Source organism: Eublepharis macularius, chromosome 13 (assembly GCF_028583425.1).
Source record: "Eublepharis macularius isolate TG4126 chromosome 13, MPM_Emac_v1.0, whole genome shotgun sequence".
Lineage (NCBI taxonomy): Eukaryota > Metazoa > Chordata > Lepidosauria > Squamata > Eublepharidae > Eublepharis > Eublepharis macularius.
Genome location: NC_072802.1, coordinates 50132903 through 50154336, shown reverse-complemented (window position 1 = coordinate 50154336; position 21434 = coordinate 50132903). Strand labels below are relative to the sequence as shown.

The window sequence follows — 21434 nt, the reverse complement described above, 5'->3', positions numbered from 1 at the left end:
GAGTGCCTTCTTAAGCAGGAACTAACGTGGACAGCTACAAAAGATCCTCAATTCGGTCCTTAAGAGGTGACGCAGAAGAACGTAGAGCATACCGGGGAGGGGGAGCGGGTAGCCTAGCTATCATAGAGATGTCGGGCTTGGAAGGCTTCCAGAGGTTCTGTAGGGGTTTGCAAAGGATGCTGGGATGGAGAAGGGCAAGTGGTGGTATCCAAAGGTATGCCGGGATAGGGAAGGACAGACTGACAAACACCGGGCAATACAGTTGCCGGGGTTATCTGGCGCTTTCGCTGGTTCTTTTTAAAAGTGCAAGCGTCGAGCTGTTTCAGAGATTTCCCAATTATTATTTCAGTTTGTAGGTTCCTTGGGGTTTCCCTCCCCCCGTTTTTGAAAAACAGGTCTAAGTTTTATGTAATCCTTGCTACCGATGACAAATTTAGGAATTAAAGTTCCAGTACTACTCACTTTTATTTACGGGTGAATCTGTTGAGCTGTACAAAGTTACTTGGTTAAGGTAGCCTCAGTGTGATTAGCCGATAGTTTATCAGGAATCTATACCCAAATGTCATAAGTGCAACCTTCGGGTTTTAGTGATAGGAGTTGTTTCCTAGTGGGTTGTGTAACATTTTTGAAAAGGTGAAAATCTGCATAATGTTAGGTTGAGCAATTCTTCAACTGTGTTAAAGTGTGCATTGTCAATAGAGTTTTAATTCCTCTGGCTGGAGATGGGGAGTAGGGTGTTTCTCTTGTTTGGAGGCTATTAGGTCTTAATTACGAATTTCCAAGGGTCTTTCCTCTGGTAACTGTTGCTGAGAGAATGCTGAGGTTAGACCAAGCATGAAGAGGAGTTTTACTATAGCAGAAAATCAGATCAGGAGTGCAATTGTCCTTCAACATCCCCGAACCCTGCAGGTAGCAATAATCTCGCCCTCAACTTTCTCAAGATACAAATTGGAGAGAGCACAATTTTACTGTGTGTGTGGACTAGGAACAGCAAAATCTGTTTTTGCTGCAGGCAGAGATACAGCTTGACCTGTTCTGGTTGGGTTATGCAATTCTCTGGTCTGACCTAGCATAGCAACTCTTATTGCATCTAACTGATGGTCCAACTAGAATCATATTTGTTTGACTGATTATGGCCCAACAAATCCTTAAAGAGAGATTAACATTGTAGATTCTTCCACTAAAATGGCTGCTAGGAAAGGTGTAGAGGGATTTGGGTTTGTCGTTACCTTATATTCTCATGGGCACACACATTTTAATACTTCTCTATCTGCTCTAAATTGGTACCTGCATTTGATGACATAACAGCTAAAAATTCCGCAGACACAGGGCTGCAAATACAAGCACTGCAATGGAGTTCTGTTCTTAAGGCTACCAAACAGTTGTTTTTGGACTGGAGATTGCAACTTGTATAATGACAAAACATCTTGTGGACTCACTGGGCCACAGGAGGTACTTGATCTCATGGACCACAATAACTGCTGGAGTTGCGCTGCATCTGGAAGGACATTGTCTCATATGTTATGGACTGGACTTGTTGCAGTGTTCTGGTGAGAGGTGGAGAAGCAGATTTAACTTGTCCTGGACTTATCTTTTTAGTTCTCAGGTATTAACTTGCTCTTAAGCCATGTTCCTTCTGCATAGGAACTCTCATCTGGCCAGAAACTCTGGCTTGTGAGGGCTGCTGTTATGGCCAAGTATGTTATCCTGTAACACTCGAAAGCTGTAATTCCACTGCATATAGTAACTTGAACAGAAGGAAAAATAGCATTTAATAGCTGGCAGGTATGAAATAGAAAGGAATATGAACTGAATTTTTAGACCTATAAAATCTGATGTAAAACCTGTTTGGATAATGTTCAACTCCACCATCCTTTTTCTTCTCCCCCCTCCCCCGCCATGCTGAACCTTAATTAAAAAGGGAAATTAACATACCAAATTAGTAAGTGTATGAAAGGGAAGGCAGCATGGTATAGCTCAATTTCATCAGATCTTGAAAGCTAAGCAGAGTCAGTACTTGGATGGGCAACCACCAAGGAAGACTCTGCAGAGGAAGGCAATGGCAAACCACCTCTGTTTCTCACTTGCCTTGAAAGACCCTTGCTGGGGTCACCATAAGTTGGTTGAGACTTGATAGCACATACATATAAAATTACCATGCTGCCTTACATGGTCAGACTAGTTTCAGAACTGTCTCCACTTTGTGAGAGCTGCTGTAAGCCCTGAGATTCTTTAACTGGAAGTTGAACCTGAGATCTTCTGCTCTAAGCTATGGGTGGTGTATGTTTTAGGTGCAGACTTAACATTGTGATGCATGAATGCAACAAGCATATGCTCACAAATATGTGTATCAGGGAGGTACTCAGATCATGGAGCTGAGATTGGCTGTAGCTCCCTCTTGAGCACATGCCCAGCTTTGCTACTGCATAGCTCAGTCTTCTCTTAGAGCCAAGCTAGAAGTGATGCCTTACACAGGCTGGACACTTGTCAGCTTAACTCAAGTTTTGATGGGAAATGTAGGCATCCTGGTTTTATAGCTTGGCTCCGCATTACAGCTGCAAGAACAGGATGCCTACATTTCCCATCAAAACTTGAGGGAAGCTGACAACTGTCCAACCTGTGTCAGGCATCACTTGTAGCTTGGCTCTTAAACTCATATAAACTAGATACTGTTAATGTGACATTCAGTAGCATTGTGTTCCTCAGTGTACCATAGCATTAGTAGATATCACCACCCCATAAAGAGCCAAAATTGCTACTATTTATAGTGTGCAAACATAGTAAATGGTATAAACAAACTGACATGCATAATATGAAGGTAGTAGCGGTTGATCATTAACCATATTCTCTCCAGCATTTATCTATTCCAGAGAGAATCATGTTATAATCTCATGTAAAGTGATTGTGTATAAATGTCATTCTTGAAAATGGACTTGGAGGTTTGCTTTTATGAGGAATTAGGTATGTTGCTTTCTAAAAAGAAAGTGGAAGTAGCGTGTATCAAATATCTACTAAACCTGCTTTGCTCTGAGTACAAGCCAATGAAGAAAACATGAATTTGTTTTCAAACTTCTCCAGGGAAGGGAGCAAAGGCTAGAAGGTTATTTAAGGTGACTTTTCCTGAGTGTTTTAAAGTTGACCCATTGCTATGGGGTTTCCCTTCTAAAACTCCAGCCCAGCCTCTCTCTCTGTCTTGAAACAAACGCCCTTAAACAGCTGACTTCAGCAGCTGAAGGAAGCATCACATGACCTCAAGTAAACAAGAGAGGAAAGAGGATCGCCGGCCTGATCCTGCCTTTGCTGGGGGGAAGATCTCTGTCTTTCTCATTTGCTTTGAGTCCCTTCCCCAATTTATAATCCAAGGGAAAGAGGTGAAGCCTCCTGGGACAGAACTACGCTGCCAAGGGTAGGGCTGCATCAAGGCAGCTGCTTTGCCTTTTGTTTTCTAAATATAATCCTTTCTCAGTTAAACTGGTTTGATGCCAATTATTAAAGGCTGCAAATCTAAGCTTCCACATAAGGAAGTTCTGTGAAATGCAGTGGGATTTAATCCTGAGCAAGCATACCCATAATTGCCTTGCAAAGCAGCTTGGTTTTAAGATAAAGATACCGAGAAGATAAAGGAAAATTTAAGGGGTTGTTGTTAGTTAACTTCTGTTGAACAGAGAGTTGGCAAACAGGGAAGTTTTTTGGTCTCTGGGTCCTGTAGGGCTGGGCTGACTAGTCCTGTGTGGTCTGTTTCTATTCTTTTTTTAAAAAAAAAACTATTCCCACAGTTTACGAATATTTTTTAACTTTATCAAGCTAGAATTTGGGCTTGGAATTCTTAACAAATCTGCATTAGCAGTCCTGGGCAAGTATTCTTGCTTCAGAATGCAGGAAATCTCTTGTTGGATCAGATTTCAGATTCTAATCTAGCATTTTTTTTCTTTGCAAGAATCCCGATCATCAGATGCTAAATAGTCCACTGAATGTTATCCAACCACTGATGGGCCACAATCTCTCTTTTACTCAGTCTACTATACATCACCCAGATGGCTTTTTTAGACACTTTTGGCATCTGTAGGGCACTTACCCTTCTCTGATGATATATAATCCTTTTTTGATTTGTTCCAGAATCAGTGATAAGCCCAGGCTCAAAAGTATGCTGTTTAATGTCAGTACATTAGGAGGATAGCAAAGGAGAGCATTTTTATAAAGAAAATACGGCTATATTATGATGCAATGGTTAAAGAAGGTGATTTACTAAAAGGAAAGAACTGTGGGGCTACACTACGGTTTGCTGCATATATTTTCTTGCTTTTTCTACATTGTTACCCACCTGTGTAATTCTACTTTTTGACATTTTTAACATATCAAGTCTAATACTATTATTTCAGTTCTCAGATGGTTTATTCTATTAATTATTGTGACTTCCCTTATGTAATCTGCCTTGAGTCTTGATGAGAAAGGTCAGGGCTTTTTTTTCAGGGGAAACGTGGGGGAACGGAGTTCCGGCACCTCTTGAAAATACTCGGCAATAGTGCTGGAAAATAATATGATTTCAAAGAATCTCATGTTTCTTCCTCATTTCCCTCTTGAGAGTTCTGCCACCTCTTTTCCCAGAAAAAAAACCCTGAAAAAGGGACTATTATTCACTGTTTATGTTATTTATAATCACACAGATTTTAAAAGCCCAGAAGTCCTACAGTGATGGGAGTAGGGGGCAAGGGAGAGCTCTTTTTGCCTCTGAACTCTCGCAGTTGTCAGCTTTTGATACGTATGAATGCAAAAAACGAGTTACTTTGTAGTTGCATGTGCACACAACAAGCTTCCTGCACTTTGACTCTGTTTCCTTCTCATCCAGCCAAAGTCCTTCCTGTTTTGCAGACTCAGCTTCTGCTCCTTGGAAAAAATCCTGTTGTCATGACTCGTGGCATTTCTCCAGTTTAATCAGCAGACATTTAGGGGCTCGACTTGTAACACGGCAGAAACTGAGTGCCTCATAGTGGTCCTCTGGCTTCCCACCTGAAGTTTTGATCAGCATTTGCTGTGTCTGTTCCTGTTGCTGGCATGGCTCCTCCCAGGTGGCTGTTGGTCTTTGTCCTCCATAGCCTGTTTGGCGCCATCCAGCTATGTGGTAAGCGGTCTTCCTTTCTTCCGTTTATATCTGTTGAGTGTTAGCTTGGAAAATATTAATAAGGTACATGAAATGTACTACTGTAAGATGTGGTGACCGCTAGTTTCGACAACTTAAAAGGGGATTTGAAAAATTTGTGGAGGAGGAGTGGTCTATTGGCTGCTGCTGCTTGTGCCTCCATTTACTTGCCCTCCCAAAAGAAAACGAATGACCATTTTCTAAGACCTTTGAGATCTAGGGATTGGATATAGGTGTTGCGGAGTTTTCGTATCTGCCTCACTCATTCTTTGTGTGTGTTCTTCTCCTGTACCAGAAATCCCCAGTGGCAACACTCATCGCATCAAGTCTTTGAACACGGAGCTACTGAAACTAACGGAGGATGTGTCCAAAGACCCAAACCCCAGCGTATACCTGGGCCTCCGTCTTTCAGCTTACCACATTCGAGAGAGGGAGAGCCTGTACCTCCAGCGGCTGAAGGAGGTCTTCCAGCCTGATTCCAGCAGGTATGTCCACCAGCACAGAAATTCTAACTGGACATACCTGCTTTATGTTATTACACAGATAAGAAGAAAACTGATGATTATAGGGAAATATTTTCTTCTACAGCAACAGCATTGTATAGTGGTTAGACCACTGGACTAGGATCTGGGAAACCCCAGTTCAAATCCCCACCGTGCCATGGATGCTAGCTAGATGATCTGGGGCCAGTTGCTGACTTTCAGCCTAGCCCACCTTACAAGGTGGTTGTTGCAAGGATAAAATGGATAGGGGATAACAATGCTGTAAGCTGGTTTTGGTGCCCAGTAGAGAAAAACTGGGTATAAATATCAAAATAAATAAACCATGTATGTATACGGTTCTGTACAAAGTAGTATAAGGTTAAAAAAAAGACAAATCCTGTCCCAGGTGCTGGACAGTAGAAAAATGGTTCTTTCACTTTTAGTGCTGTAGCATAGTAGTTAACTTAAGAAGTTCGACTGCAAATCACCACTCTACTGGTTTGAATCTTACTACTGCCGTGAGATCAGTAGGTGGACTTGGGTAAGCCACTCCTTTCAGCCCCAGCTCCCAAGCTGTATTGTGAGGATAATAATAGCACTAACTTGTTCACCACTCTGGGTGGGGCACTAATCTGTCTAGAAGAGCGGTATATAAGCGCTGTTGTTGTTAGTGTGTGTGGAAAGTAGCACTTGAAACTTTTCATGGCATGAAGGTAAACAGAATCACCCGGTATATTCTACAGATTAAACTAATACTAAAGAGATAGCAAGAGGGGCCAGCTGAGAACCCTAGGGGAGACACAAGAGGAGAGAAAGCTCAGAGAAAAGAATGCAGCAAGGTCTTTGCTGAAAATACTTCAACTCAACTTAAAATAAATGTTAGTAAATGACTAGACACACAGCTAGTGAATTGTGCCCAGAAAAAGCTAACCATGTGGTCATTTGTCTCTCTTGGTCCAGCATTCCATTTGTTGCCACCTACCAGGAGCAGCCCAGTACGGGTCAGTTGGCACTCTACCTCTTAGTACTGCGAGCTGCATGCCAGGACATGGAGATGCCAGTGGAGAGGCAGCTAGTGACCCAACTGAAGTTACACCTACACAGAGAAAAGGAATCTCTAGGTAAGACCAGGGATCCAGGGCTGGCCTTGATGATTCCAGTGGAGAGTATACCCTTTTTCTTTAAGACACACACATACTCCACCGTTGTGGAAGGTTCTGTGCCCACTGCCTTGGCCTTTAGAAACAAGGCAAATGGGTGTGACAAACAGTGGCTTCTCAGTGGTGGCCTCCTCCATGAAACCTCTCACCAGGCCATTCTTTCATTATCTTTTAGGGGTAACCATTAAAGCCTTTTTTAATTTGAGTGACTTTGGGGGCTGTTGGTTGATCTCCCTGTTTTGCCCACCATTTTGAATCTGTGACCTTTCATATTCTGTCGTGTGACAGGCACATTTGTTTTACTTGTATGTTATTGCGAGCTTCCTTGAGAGGGCTCTTACAGCCAGAAAAGCAGAATATTAATTTGAAAACTCAGTAAATAAATTTGGTTGATCCTACAGTTGCAGTTTTTTTCTGGTTCTTTTGAGACCACTTTTACCTTTTCTTTTTTTTTCCTGGAAGCCAAATTTGAGTCTATTTTTTTCTGAGTGTGTAATTTTTTTAAAATGGTTTTTGTCCTGCCCACTCACACCTACCTCCAGCCCACTTTTTGATGATCGGACGTTCATCATCATGGAACCACACCTTCCTCTTCCCTCCAGTTTTGTTTTTTTTTAATTGTCATTTTCACAGTATTATAATGGCCTACCATTGTAACAAGGCATGCAGCAGTTTCTCTGAATTCCCTGCTTTCATTTTTTTTAAAAAGTAACTCTCTAGCCCATTCCATTGCACAGATATGCCTTTTTATTATATCTCTGCAAGGGAAGGGTCTAGAGACATACTTGTTTTTTTTTTTAATGAAAGCTGGGAATTCAGAGAATCTACTGCATGCATTGTTACGATCGTAGGTCAAGATAATGCTATGAAAATTATTATTTTTTAATTGCAAAAGCACTGGGAGCCCAGGGGGAGTGGCCACTTCTGCCATTAGAAAATCAGTTGGGCACCGTCCCAACAGAGGCTGGTGTGTCCCTCCAGTGCCAGCTTCTGTCTCCTGGTTCTGGGTCAGCCCAAGCAGGCCTTTCCAATTTGGACTGGGAGAGGCTTAGGTATGGGTGGTGGAGCTGCTCCTCATTTAGGCTTCCCCATGCAAAGACTTCCCCATGTGTTTATTTTCAATCTTTTTTTAAAAATTCCAGTCCTTATATCAGTATAACATCATAAACATGCACATGGGACATCGCTGATGATGCCACTTATGATGACAGCACACTCACTTTAAAATCCTGGTTGTTTAAGGCACAGGTAGAGAGCCAGTTTGGTGCAATGGTTAAGAGTGCGGGACTCTAACCTGAAGAGCCGGGTTTGATTCCCCACTCCTCCACTTGAAGCCAGCTGGGTGAGTTGGGCTAGTCGCGGCTCTCTGGAGCTCTCTCAGCCCCACCCACCTCACAGGTTGTTTGTTGTGGGGATAATAATGACATACTTTGTAAACCACTCTTAGTGGGCATTAAGTTGTCCTGAAGGGTGGTATATAAATTGAATGTTGTTGTTGTTGTTGTTGTTATTAAAATAAATCAACTCCAATAAAAATGCAAAGGGAAGGCAGATGTACAGAAGAACGTAGCCAATCTAATTCCAGTGCTTGGGGACTGACTTCTAAGAAAATAAGGAATAAATCAAGTGTACGGAAAAGCCCCTTGACCAAACAGTATTCAGTCCACATACAGTCCCGCAACAAGGCAAATGTTGCCTCTTGGGACTGTTTTGACTCAGGAAAATGGTGCTGGGGGTGAAACCCCTTCATCCCTGGTGCTGATCCAAATCAAACCCTGTGATATGCTTGGAACCTTTGTTTCCAGACCGGAATGTGTGGCTGTAACACAATACAAATTGGGTTGGGGAACTCCCAGTACTCAACTCACTCCAAATGGCCCGTCTCATTCAGCCTTCAGGCAGAGAAAAGTCTTTCTCAATATCTGCTCCCTTATCCTTTAACCGGCTCTGCCAAGGATGGAACATGGGAGCTTCTGTGTGCAAGGCATGTGCTCAGCCCCCAGGCCATTAATTCATTGTGTAAATTATGTGGTCTTGCAATATTAATGTTGGGCTATTGTTGTGGTAGACCCATGTATGAGGAGAGAAGCTGAAGCCCTTTATGAAGAGTCTCTGTGTGAGAGAGGAATAGCTGTTGAATGTCAGAGGAAAGGAAGGGCTTATGCCTTGGTCTCTCTGTTCCTACAGTAGCCCATGAGAACAACAGTCGGCCCCTCACCAACTTCTACCAGTACAGCCTGGGGATTTTGACTTTGTGTGTCCACCACAAGAAGGTTGATGTACATGTGATCAAGAAGCTGTTGTCTGCAGAGAAGCATGGCAGATTTGAGCATGAAAGCAAACTGTTTGTTGGTAAGAGCCGGCCTTTCAAATATGTCCACAAAAGTTACTAGTCCGCAGTGGCTTTTATTAGCCCATGCATTCTAATGTCAGTAATTTATGACACTTCAGTGGCTTCTTGGAAAGCAGATCTGTTCTCACTCTGTCAGGGCAGATTGGGAAATAAAGCCTATCATTTCCTTTCCCTGTCATGTGACAACCCTTCCAGCCTGACTTTCTAATCCTGCTGGGCCATTGGGCAGCTGGGACAACAACTGTTAAGGTGAGACGGCCTCTTTGGTTCTTGCACCCTCCTCCTGGCAAATATGGAGGCCCAAGAGCAAATGTGTGGCAGCAGCTGTTGTGTCTGAACACTGGGCTGCCCTCGCCTTCCTTTGCAAGAGGAGGGCCCAGGTGAGGACACGGTGGCTGTTGCTGTGCCACCCTAGGCTGCCAATTTCATGTAAATGAAATGGCACTGGCAACTGCCTCTTCCTCCTCGAGAAGGGTAACTCAGGAGTGGGCCATGCTTCCTTGTGAAAATTCCCTGGCTCCCTCTGCAAAGAGGAACTTAGACAATCCCCTTTGCATGGCCCTTCAGTGCTCCAACCTACTGGAGATTGTCCTGCTCAGTTAACGAGCCAATCTGTACCTGCATCCACAATAAGTGCTTCTGTGGTTGCTCACCTGGAGATGATTCTCATTCACCGCAGGGGAGTAGGTGAGTGCCTGTTTCAATACCTGGTGAGAACTCTTCATTGGTTCCATGTCCACCATCCTCGGGCTGTTTGTGATGCCATTCTGGAAACTGATTTTCTCCTCTGGCTTTTGAACTAGTATGTGAGCCAGATCCCCTGCTGGTACGAACCAGCTGGTAGAGCTCAGGGCCATTGTGGAGGCTGCTTCTAATTTAGTATCCTGGATAATATCCTGTGGATAGTATCCTGTGTGGAGGTTTTCCCATTGCAATGGTTTTAAGGATCAGCCTCTGCTGGCCTTGCCAGATGTGGAGGGTGGGGGGCGGGGGGAGATCAGGGAACGGCCTTGGCCGGGATACTGTCAGCAGATCTCATTAACCAACAAGAAGTTTAGGGGCTGGGAGACATAATACTGTAAGGGCTCTCCAGGGTCATCGACTCACGTGCCTTGTACAACCAAGTCAGACCAAGTGCTAAACTATTCCAGGTTTCTTTGGTATACCTCTAAGAGCTGCTTCACCATTCCCCCTACTCAAACTGCCAAGGAAGACTGTCACACTTTCACAACCTCTTGGGATCCCTTCTTCAGGCCATACCTTTATGTTCTGGATTATTCTGGATTGACCCTCTATGCTCATGTACAATTGTTTACAGAGATCAGACTGACATAATGGATTTCAGCCATAAAGAAGCATTGAGTGTGTGTGTGTGAGAGAGAGAGAGACTGAGAGTAAAATTGCAAACCTAGTTTAAACTAAGGAGAGGGGAAAAAACAGGTGGGAAGTCTTATCCACCTTTCTTGGACAACTCCAGTGGAAGTCCCCCAGTTGGCCTTAGAACTCCAGCATCTGTCCTAATGTTGCTGACTACAAAGAAAACAGAAGGTCCCCGCAGACCAGACTTGCCTCCCCGCCAGGTGTTTGTGCTTTGGGCGTGTGATTGTGAATGGCTGATCGGTGCTCCAGGACCAGCCAAGAAACATCCCACCGCAGCTCCACTGTCTTCCTGCTCTTCTTCACCCAGACACAGAAGCTATGTCCGGTTTGGCCTTTGTCTGCTTGCAACGAGCCACCTTCTACACTCCTGAACTTGTGGCAGAGCTCAACCAGGCAGTCCAGAGGGTGAAACAGAAGATCCTCCAAGCACAGAATCCCGACGGGACGTTTGGGAATATCTACAGCAGCCCCCTGGCAGTGCAGGTGAGGAGAACTGTACCTGTGCAGTGGAGTATTTCTTTGTGTACTTAAGAAAGGCTTGAGAATTAAGCATAAAATGAGTCCAGCTTTCCTTTTGGTAGTAACAGCCATAACTCTTGCATGCTTGCTCTCTGTGCATCTGCATATTTTTAAAGCTGGAAACCGCTGAAAAGCCATTTGGTGAAAGTGCATCTCTCTGTATAATTAAGATCTTTCTAGTTGTTACTACGCCTCTTTCCTTAAAACACTATACAAAGAAAAAAGTTCTCCATCAGACTTCTGCAAGTGACTTCCACCCTGTCCTGGAACTCATCTCCCTGAAAAGCTGATTCTCTTCACTTGGCAGTAGTTTATGTATGTGTGCACTATCGAGTCTCAACTGACTTATGGTGACCCCAGCCAGAGATTTTCAAGGCAAGTGAGGAGCAGAGGCGGTTTGCCATTGCCTTCTTCAGCAGAGCAATCCCCGTCTTCCGTGGAGGTCTCCTGCCCCATCCAAGTCCTGACCCCAGGGCTGACACTGCTTAGCTTCTGAGATCTGACGAGATCAGGCTATACTATGCTGCCTTCCCACCAAAAGGAGACATGGAAGAGGTGTGTAGAGTTACGCATGGAGAAAATGGATAGAGGGAGCTAGAACTAGAATTCTAGAACCTGGGAGTGCCCAGTGAAATTGTTTGGAAATAGGTTCAGAACAGACAATGAGTAATTAAATGTTGGCATTCACTGCCGGTGGAGGTAGTGATGGCCACAAGCATAGATGACTTTAAAAGGGAGTTAGACAGACTCATGGAGGAGAAGTCCGTCAATGGCTACTAGCCATGATGACTGAAATGAGCCTCCATGTACAGAAGCAGCAAACCTCTGAATTGCAGTGCTAAGATGCCGCATTGTAGAAGACCTTGGCCTCTGTTTGGCCCTCCAGGGCAACCGATTGGATGCTGTGTTGAAATAGTACGCTGGACTAGATGGACCACAGGTGTGATCCAGCAGGGCTCTTCTTATGTCCTTAAAGCAATTTTATACTGTTAAAAATGTACTAATAAAAGAAATAAAACATGGTGATTTTTCAAGATACATCCACTGCGTTCAGAAGTAATTGTGGTTTTAAAAGAATAATAATTTAAAAAACCCAAATTTGGTGGTTGGTTAGTTTCAGGTGCCCTCTTTGTTGACTGAAAGGCATTTAATTTATCTGATCAACTGAACATTGGATCTCTCTGTTAATTAAGCAACAAATGGATGGATAGACACATGAACAGCTATGTAGGAAAGAGTCCAGTAGCACCTTTAAGACTAACCAACTTTATTGTAGCATAAGCTTTCAAGAACCACAGTTCTCTTCGTCAGATGCATGGTTCTGTGATTCTCGAAAGCTTATGCTACAGTAAAGTTGGTTAGTCTTAAAGGTGCTACTGGACTGTTTACTATTTTGCTACTACAGACTAACACGGCTAACTCCTCTGGATCTATGAACAGCCATGTGTTGCTTTTAAAAATAAAAAAAAGCATGATAAGAGTGATGGCCAGGCCAGCGTTTGAGTCATTAGTATGCACATCGGTCGTTTCAATAGTAAACCTGGAAGAAATCTGGTTTTACTCTCCACCCCCAGCTGTGAGTCATTCCATGATATTTCTCTTTGCTGTGCTCAGCTTTAGACGCTTCCCAAAGAGTAGAGCACAAGGAGGGCTCCTTGCTGCCAGTCTGTTTCATCCATCTGTCTCTTGTTGCTGTAGTTTCTCATTGCGGCAGGGGTGAGGAACAAGGAGCCAGAGTGCCCCAAAGGCATGGCTGCCCTGCTTGGGAAGCTGGAGGAAGGCCGCTTCCAAAACCCCCTCGTCGGGTCCCAGTTGCTGCCCGTGCTGCATGGCAAGAGCTACGTGGACATCGCCAACATGGAGTGCCCAGCTGAGGAAGGAACAGTGGAGGAAACAAGTGAGTCTTTGCAAAGTGGAGGTTGCCCCCCGTCAGCTAAGCCAACTTGCTTCCCTGTAAAGGGCTCCATTGTCGAACTGCTCTTACTCTTAGGAAGTTCCTTCTAATGTTGTATTTAAATTTATCCTCCTGTAGCTTAAGCCTATTAGACCGAGAGTTGCCCTCTGGCATAGCAGAGAACAGTCCTTTCCCCTTCTTGTATATTTCAGGGATTTGAGGAGCATGATAAGGGCTGAATCCACACGTCCTGGCATAGCGCTAAACTGTTGGAATGATAGCATCTTCCTGGCATGATTTCTGACATCATCATGCCACAAGAGTGGCATCATGGTGTGATGATGTCAGAAATCTCGCCAGAAAGACGCTATCTGATAGTTTAGCGCTATGCTGGGACGTGTGGATTCAACGTATGTCTTTCCCCTGTGTTTCTCTTCTACAGGCTAAACATACCCAGTTCCTTCAACTTTTCCTCGTAGGACTTGTTTTCCCACCCTCAACCTGGAAAAGGAGTCCTTTGAGAAAAGGTTGAAAGAATTGGATGTGCTAACAAAGACAGTCATGATTCTTCAATACTGAAAGAGCCGTCACATTGCAGAGAAATAAACAAATGTGATCCTAAATAAACATTCATCAAGATAAAAGCAGATGTAGGGGTAAAGTACTTGCAAGGGAGAATGAGTTGTTGCAAATCACCCTTTTGTGGTGGTACAGTCATTAGGAATAAGAGCTTAGCCATGGCAGAGGTCCTGTTACCTGAGCAAACTACTTAGACCCATAATAATAATAACTTTCGATTTATATACTGCCCTTCAGGACAACTTAACGCCCACTCAGAGAGGTTTACAAAATGTGTTATCATTATCCTTACAATGATCACCCTGTGAGGTGGGTGGGGCTGAGAGAGCTCTGAGAGAGCAGTGACTGACCCAAGGTCACCCAGCTGGCTTCAAGCGGAGGAGTGGGGAATCAAACCTGGTTCTCCAGATTAGAGTCCTGCTGCTCTTAACCACTACATTGAAGGGGGAGACCCTCTTGACCAAATGTATTTTCCAATATAATTAATTGGGCTTCAGAAAACTTGTATCTTAGAAAGTTATATGTTAGAATGGTAGAGTAGTTCAAAATCACATTTTGTTTCCCTCCATATTCTCCCCTCAGAGTCACCACAGTCTTTTGCTTCTTGCTCCCTTTTATTAAAAAAATTCACACATCTTTTAGTTCCCCAAACAACAGGCTTTTACCTTGATTTTCAGTGCTGCAGAGTCTGTAAGAAGTCAAAATAATAGGCTGGCCGTTCTGCATGCCACAACGGCATGTAAACAATTCTCACTTCAGAACTCCTTGACATTTTTCACAAGGCTGAAAGGAGTATCACATGTCCAGAAGGGCGGTGCCTATCTGTCACAGAGTGTGTGGGAGGATGCTTACTTTCACGACTGTTGATTCTCTATTGCAAAAGCTCTTCCTCCCCCTGCAAGGACCCCCACCCCACCCACCAAGGTCTTCTGGCAAATGCTGGAGAGCTGCCTGTTGAGGCAACTCGATCTGTGTATTTGTGGCATGGAGCAGAGGTTGGACTAGATTGTCTGTAAAGTCCCAGCTTGTGGGCTCTATGGCCCTTCCTTTCAGACAGCATTAAAAGTGTTAAGGCTTATGTCTCAATTCTGTGGGAACAGCCAGAGATCTAAGGAAGACACGTGATAGTTCAGACTCTCCCCAGCTCTTTTTGGTGCTAACACCACTGCCAGTGCTTCCATTACGGGGCCCACAGCTAGCCCAGGGGAGATGATCTCACCCGCTGGATGTGTGCTGCCAGTCAACACCAGAATGCGCTGTCTCTATGGAAGGGCAGAAGGGCCTTATTTCAGAGGAACTATATATGATATTTGTATTCCAGGATTGTAACTTTGGGTATGTTGTTTGCCCTTTAAAAAAACCAGCTGTATGAGGGACCTGAGGTAAACAGGGGATGTGGTGCTGTTGGAGGGTTTAACCCAGGTACCACTTCTCTGACCAAAAATGCCCTCTCCCCTGAGCTACTAAAGGCCTGGGGGAGGGAGTGGGGGAAGACAGGCACAATATGGGTACCTTTTCTCCCTATATGGTTATCTTTTCTTTGCATATTGAGTACTGAAGCAGCTTGTGGGGCATATTTTCAGTCACAGACAGTACATGGTATGGGGTTTAACCCCCTTCCTCAGCACCAAAGCCCTAATACAGATTTTCTCTGTCACACACCCTCTTCCCTTCAGTATCATACGTAGTTTGGTCACCATGAGTCCTTACGACAATCCTGCAAAGTTTATCAGTCACTGTATGGCAGAGGAAGGGTTTGAGGCTGAACATCTAGTTTGCTTCTATCTAGCGGAGAGGAAAAAGTTGAAATTGGGGACTTGCAAGATCAGGCTTCATGCTTTCTGGGCTATTGTTAGGCAAGAATGTTTTAAAAAGAACTTGCCGGGGGGAGGGGGCAGGGTCTGAATGTGTATCCTCAAAAATCTGGATTTTCTGAATACAAGCACCAAACTTGGAAAATATACACATCGCCCTATTCCCACAGAATGGGATCTACACATATTGAGAATTCAGTATGTTGCACACTTTCCTGGAATACGAAGAGTCTTTCTACACAAGACATCTTACATGAGGACACTCAAGTGACGTACTTTCTGTGTGGTCTTGTATTCAAGTGTACTCTATCTCCCTAGCAGGGCATGGGTATCCACAATGGGAGAACAAGTGTAAGATCTTTCACTTGATCCTACTCGTGTAAGATGTCTTGTGTACAGTAAGAGGGTCAAAATCTTAGTGACTGGAAAGGGCTGTGTGTTCCTTCAAAGGAGGTTAAAAGAAGAAGAGAGAGGGGAGCCTGGAACTGAATGAAAGAGGCAGGAAAATCACATAATAAAGATGTCACTGGGAGCTGTTTTGGTTGCTGATTCTCACCTTTTGCCTCCTCAGAGAGTTTGGTGCTAGACACCTCTGCTCCTGAGCCTAGAGTGACTTCACAGGGCACAAAGATTGCCATCCACCTGATTGTGAAACAGCCACCACGTCGTCTGCCATTGTACAATGAAATCATCCGAGTTCCTGGTGGCTCCTCCTTGCTGGATGTGCTGCAAGCGGCCAAGAAGCGGAGCTTCAAGCCATTCTCGTGAGACACTCTTCTTCTGGCTGGGAATTAAAGGGACTGGGCCCAGGGAGGGAAGGTGCTGAAGTACGCATGTTTTAAGTTCATGTAACTGTGTTTGCTTGCTTCTCCTCCACATATTGAGTACTGAAGCAACCAACTGTCCTTGTTGTGTTTGGGGCCACTGTATGGACATTCAATTAGATGTACAGTGTAAGTTCCCCTCTGGAAAATGGATTCTGAGGTGCACGGGAGCCTGTGGTGCATGAGGAGAGTGGGTTCAAGCTGACTTGAAACAAGCCTTTGGGGGGTTCCGTGTATATGAATGGAGTACTTGAAAGTTTCCCCAGCAGGTAAAATAGCAATTCCCTGGGGCCCATTCAGGTTGGAAAAATAATGGGGGGGATGGGAAAGGTATAAGCACTCTTTCTCCACATGCCCAGGGTCCCAATCCAAATCAGGCCCCAGCATTCTTGGGAGTTGTGTCCCCAACAAGGAATTCACAACTCACATTTGATTGAAAGGCCTTGTGGTGGAACTGAGTGCAATCCAAGGTATAATATGTAATTAGGCCTTGAGTAGCCAATTTTCCCCAGCAGTGGGAAGGGGAAGGAATAGGGAAAGTTAGCTGCTAAGGAGAAGGGGTGTGTGTGAATTGGTGGAGCAAGGCAGTCAGCAGCTCCTTCTTCACTGTGCTGCACTTGCATATTATTATTAACAATGCATTACGCAACCAATCCTAGCTACTAACAAGTCCCGGCTTGTGTGCAAGCCCTGCTTTGCCTGTTTCTTGCATCCTTTCTATGACCTGCAGGGAGTTGTAGCCAGGCAGCTGCAAGGGGAGGTGCTACTCAAAAACCTGTGGTTTGTTGTGATGTTTGAATTCACAATATGTGGTTGGTTGTTAATAAACCCTGCTGCAAATTGTCGCTTTAAGTCTCAGGTGCCAACCAACAAACCTTTTGTTTTCGTAGCTTGTGGACCTGTCTGCAGTTGGGCAACACAGCTAACAGGGCTTGGATCAAACTACAGTTTATAAATCATAGTTTATCATGATGTCTGCATGTGTGATTTTTATTCTCTCCTGCAAATGGGGGGAAGACTTCCAAAGTGACTGCTCCTATGTGGGCGTATAATGTAAAGCTAATTCTACTATGAGTACAGAGGACATAGCAGGATTTTTTGTCTTGCTTTAGATAGGAGAAGGGGTGGTGCCATTTGAAAGATCAGGGTTTGTTTTTCCAGAGGTGGAGGGGGCACTGGTGACTTGGGAATGCCTATTATTACCTATTTAAAGCTGATTTAACAGTCATCCTATCTCAGTTCTTGGGAATTGCTGTTCTGCAAGGAGGTTGGTGAGGGATTGTGGATTTTTAATACAGTTCTCAAAACCTTTGTGAAACTATAAATTCCAGGAGTCTTCTGAGAAGAAGCCATAATAAAGTAAGTTTGTAGTGTAGATCTGACTTTGGGCCCACGATTCAGTCCATAAGACTTTATGATAGTCTTGCTTCCCTGTTTACCTAAAGCAGATGTGGCTGTCCCATCTTGCATGAATGAGCAGCTTTTAAAAACTACAGTGGCCTCCTAGCCTGCTTATTCCTGTCCTGTTCTCTCTTTCGCTTAACAGATTTGAGACTGAAGAGACCCTCTCTGGCCCAATGCTTACTTCAGTGATGGGGGTGAAAGCAATGGAAGGGCAGCGCAAGTACTGGAAAATTATCCGGTTCCCGCACACCTCTGTGGAGCAGGGTAAGCATTTGACGTGCAACATTGAGATGTAGCTGGGGTGCCTCAAGGAACTGCTCTTGCATAGTAACATTTGATATGGCTGCTGTTAGTTCAGGTTTACCCAGGACATTTTGCTGATCAAGGTAGAAGACTTGAATAGCATTAATGAACATGGGTTATACTCTCCTGTGCAAGGCCCATCGAGCATGCTTGTGCTGGAGAACATCCCAGTGATTTATGTTTGCTTAAAAGGGTTTGAATTATTGTGTGGTACAGCTTTGCATTTTCTTGACTTAGGAAAGTCAAATAGAAATGTTAAGAATTAATAAAATAAGCCCTTGATCACTGGCAATGATGCTTGCTCATAATCTCCACCCGTGGGGTTGGATCCAGACAGCTTTCCCATTCAGTCTCACCCAGTTCCCCCATCTCACATGACTTTTCTCTCTGAAAGGTCACATGATCTCTAGCATAGCCTTCTTGGTGGTCAAAGGAAACCTCATTCTCCCCTTTTTGCCGATGGAAAAGCTTGCTGAATCCACCCATGGCCCACATGCTTTCAGGCCTATTTTTGTACAATGTAGAATTTTTTTAAATGGAAGATGTGGGTAAAATTCGATGGCTTTTTGAAGATTCGTGATTGGATCACCAGATTCTTGAGACACGGCAGAGACACAAGGGCTCCAGTTTGGTTAAGACATTATTGCTGAGCAGTGCATGAGGAGATATAAACTCTTTCCCTCCGTGCTGTTTCTCTGATTGAAATCTGGATTCAAATAGCTGTGTTTTAAAACATACATACCTTCCCCCAGTGCTGTGGTCCTCATCCAAACTGGCGGAACCCCATTGCTGCTATGGATAGAAGTTTAAGTAGACTTATTTATTTACTTCATTTATAATCCTCCTTTCTCCCCAGTGGGGTCCCAAAGTTACTTCTATCACTTCTGTCATTCTACTGTCCTCCATTACCCTCTCACAACAACCCAGTGAGGTAGGTTAGTCTGAGTGTGATTGGCCTAAAGTCACACAGCAATCTTCCATGGCAGAGCGGGGATTCAAACCTGGGTTTCCCAGTTCCTACTCTAACCACTATACAACACTGCCTCTCAGACTGGTCATCAGTCTCCAGCAAGGCCTCCAGTTGCACTGGAAGATTCTTGGTTTGTTGGGTCACACACCTTCCATTGGTTTTCCATTACAGCTGCAGAAATAGCACTGTGCGTTCACGCACACCCCGATTGCTTTCAACTTCGGGATTTCATTCACTTCCAGCACTTTTTGAGGGCAGCTTCATCAGGCACAGGTAGCATTTGACAAGTGACAGACGAGTACTTCTTGCATTTGCTTTTTTTTCATTCCTGCTGAAATGCCCAAAGGGGATTTGCAATGGCATAGAGATGTTGTGCATCACGCTTGCACCAGTCCACTTTGGACAGTGCAAAGAGCAGAAGCACAGATTGTGTTGTGAGAACCGTGCAATAAACCTATGCTTCTGCACACATTTTTTCTTCTTGTGTGTCACTTATTCTGCAGTGTTTGCAATTCTGCATGATTCATTCTGCTTTTGTTACCTTTAGGGAAGGGAGCCATTGAGGCTACTGAAGCCCCAGCCTGAACCACTGAAAATCTTACTCAGTCACTAGTCTGTCTTCTGCGAACAGTGCCCACTTACTTATCTTTAATAGAAACTTGCTTTTAAAACAAAACAAAAACTGAGTTTTGCTGGAGGCTGAATTTTGTGTCCCATGCTGCATTCTCTGCTCATACAGAAAGCTTAGGATGTAGCAGGAAAAGGTATAATATGTGCAGGGGATCTTCCCTCCCCTCATGGCCTTATGCTCTGCTCTTACACTTTGCAGGTATTGCTGATTACATCCCACAAGATGAAGAATCCATCATCTTAAAATTCTCTCCTTGGTAAAGAGAGCCCCTATTCCGATGGCGCCTTCTCAGTTGGCAGCTCCATCTCTGCCCAGTGCGTTACACTGCTGTCGAAGAGTTTTCTCTGCCTCTAAGTGTCAGTCTATGGAATTCAAGTTACTCTGATTTCATCTCCCACCCTTTGCTGCAAGAACTCCAAGGTCTCTTGAGTCAAAAGGGTTTTTATTGAAAGATTCTATTCAAAGTACAGGTGTCCATAATCAATCCAAAGGCAAGGAAGCTTCTGGATGAACACAAAGCTTTGTTGAGAATGACGTATTAGTTACATGTTGCAATATATCAAACCCTCCTTTCCAAGTCCCCCCCATAGTCTAGAGAAAGCAAAGGCTTGGGAATGTGAAAGTACGACTCCTCCAAGGTCTGTGGCTAGCTGCGTTAGATAAGGCCGCCCTGGGAACACAGATGGTTCAGTAGCTCTCTGTGAACCTGCAGACAAATAACACTAGAACAAAAACAGCAGTTAATAATACTCAGAAACAATATGGCAGTACTGTGGATAGTAGTCCTGACACTAAGTGAAGTCCCTGAGCTTTCCTTTGCTTAGGACACCATTCATCTTCTACCCAAAGAATGCTTCTTCTGTGGACACTTAATTCTGCCGCAATTGATTGCTCAGACTAAACTTGGAACGAAATTGCACAAGCACTGGACAGATGCATCTGTCTTAATCTTGCAATGAAGCACGGCCACCAGATTAGTCCAAGATGGTTCACTGCCCCCAGCTGGAGCCAAGTGTGCAGTCCAAAAGTACACTCCGGTATCTCTCACCGCGCTGAAGAGGATGTTTGAGTGTACCTCATTTGATACTGCAGAGGGTCCTGTGGAATACTTCCTAATTGCATGCTGATTTGTGGGCAGTGATGCTTTCTGAAGAGACCTCTTGGGCTGCTGAAGTGCCAATTTTTTTAAATCATAAGTTATATGACAATCAAATCCAAAGACTGCCAAAATAACAGAGTGCGATATTAAAGTCTAGCAATAACTGAGTCTCCCCTTCTAGGTTTTGCATCTCTCTGAAGACTGTGAGTGTCCTAAAAAGAGGCAGCCTGCCTGCTTCTCAGATAATGTGGTTGCAGTGATGACTTTTGTTTTAATAGGAGTTATATAGCAGCATGGAGGAGGTAGCATCATCCCTTTCCCACGTCAGGGATGCTCTCAATTTATTGGTGGCAGGAGACTTTCATAGGAAAAAATTAGTGAGTGGTCCATCATAACCTGCCTCTCCTCCTTTGCTTCGCCATGGCAGTTTTCCTCATCTGAGCAGAGCCTTCTGCAATTGTCAGCCTGCAAATGGGCAAAATCAGCAGCTGGCCATACACATGCATGCTCTGTGGTAGCCTCCAGCTTATGGAATAGCTTGCCTGATGAGGTCAGGAAAGATCCCACTCTCCTGGCTTTCTAGATCCAGAGGAGTTAGCCATGTTAGTCTGTAGTAGCAAAAATAGAAAAGAGTCCAGTAGCACCTTTAAGACTAACCAACTTTACTGTAGCATAAGCTTTTGAGAATCACAGTTCTCTTCGTCAGATGCATGGAGAGTAAGAAGAAACGGGTCAAATATATAGGTGGAGAGGGGAGGGGGGAGTAGATGCAATCAGTAGCTTCTGATAATGGGATCAGTTTGCTTCTGATAATGAAATCAGTTACTTCTGATAATGAGATAACCATTCATAGTCTCTATTCAAGACTTAGTTCTGCTGCAATTG

The 21434-nt window shown here is 44.2% G+C and overlaps 1 protein-coding gene across 4 annotated transcripts; it reads left to right on the top strand.

Annotated features, from left to right (window-relative positions):
• Positions 1-129: 129 nt before the first annotated feature.
• On the top strand, positions 130-20717 carry TCN2 (transcobalamin 2). 4 transcript variants are annotated; one of them, XM_054996923.1, is made up of 10 exons: positions 130-214; positions 4870-5119; positions 5433-5622; positions 6580-6740; positions 8967-9131; positions 10820-10995; positions 12730-12928; positions 15890-16082; positions 17689-17810; positions 19649-20717. In XM_054996923.1, exons 2-10 carry the CDS (start codon positions 5053-5055, stop codon positions 19708-19710), a joined length of 1335 nt encoding a protein of 444 aa, XP_054852898.1. In that variant the 5' UTR covers positions 130-214; positions 4870-5052; the 3' UTR covers positions 19711-20717. The 4 variants fall into 4 exon arrangements, with proteins under 4 accessions (XP_054852898.1, XP_054852899.1, XP_054852896.1 ...); XM_054996924.1 differs by lacking the exon at positions 130-214 and adding an exon at positions 3210-3406 and having other exon boundaries at positions 4928-5119; XM_054996921.1 differs by lacking the exon at positions 130-214 and adding an exon at positions 3210-3406.
• The last annotated feature ends 717 nt before the right edge of the window (positions 20718-21434 follow it).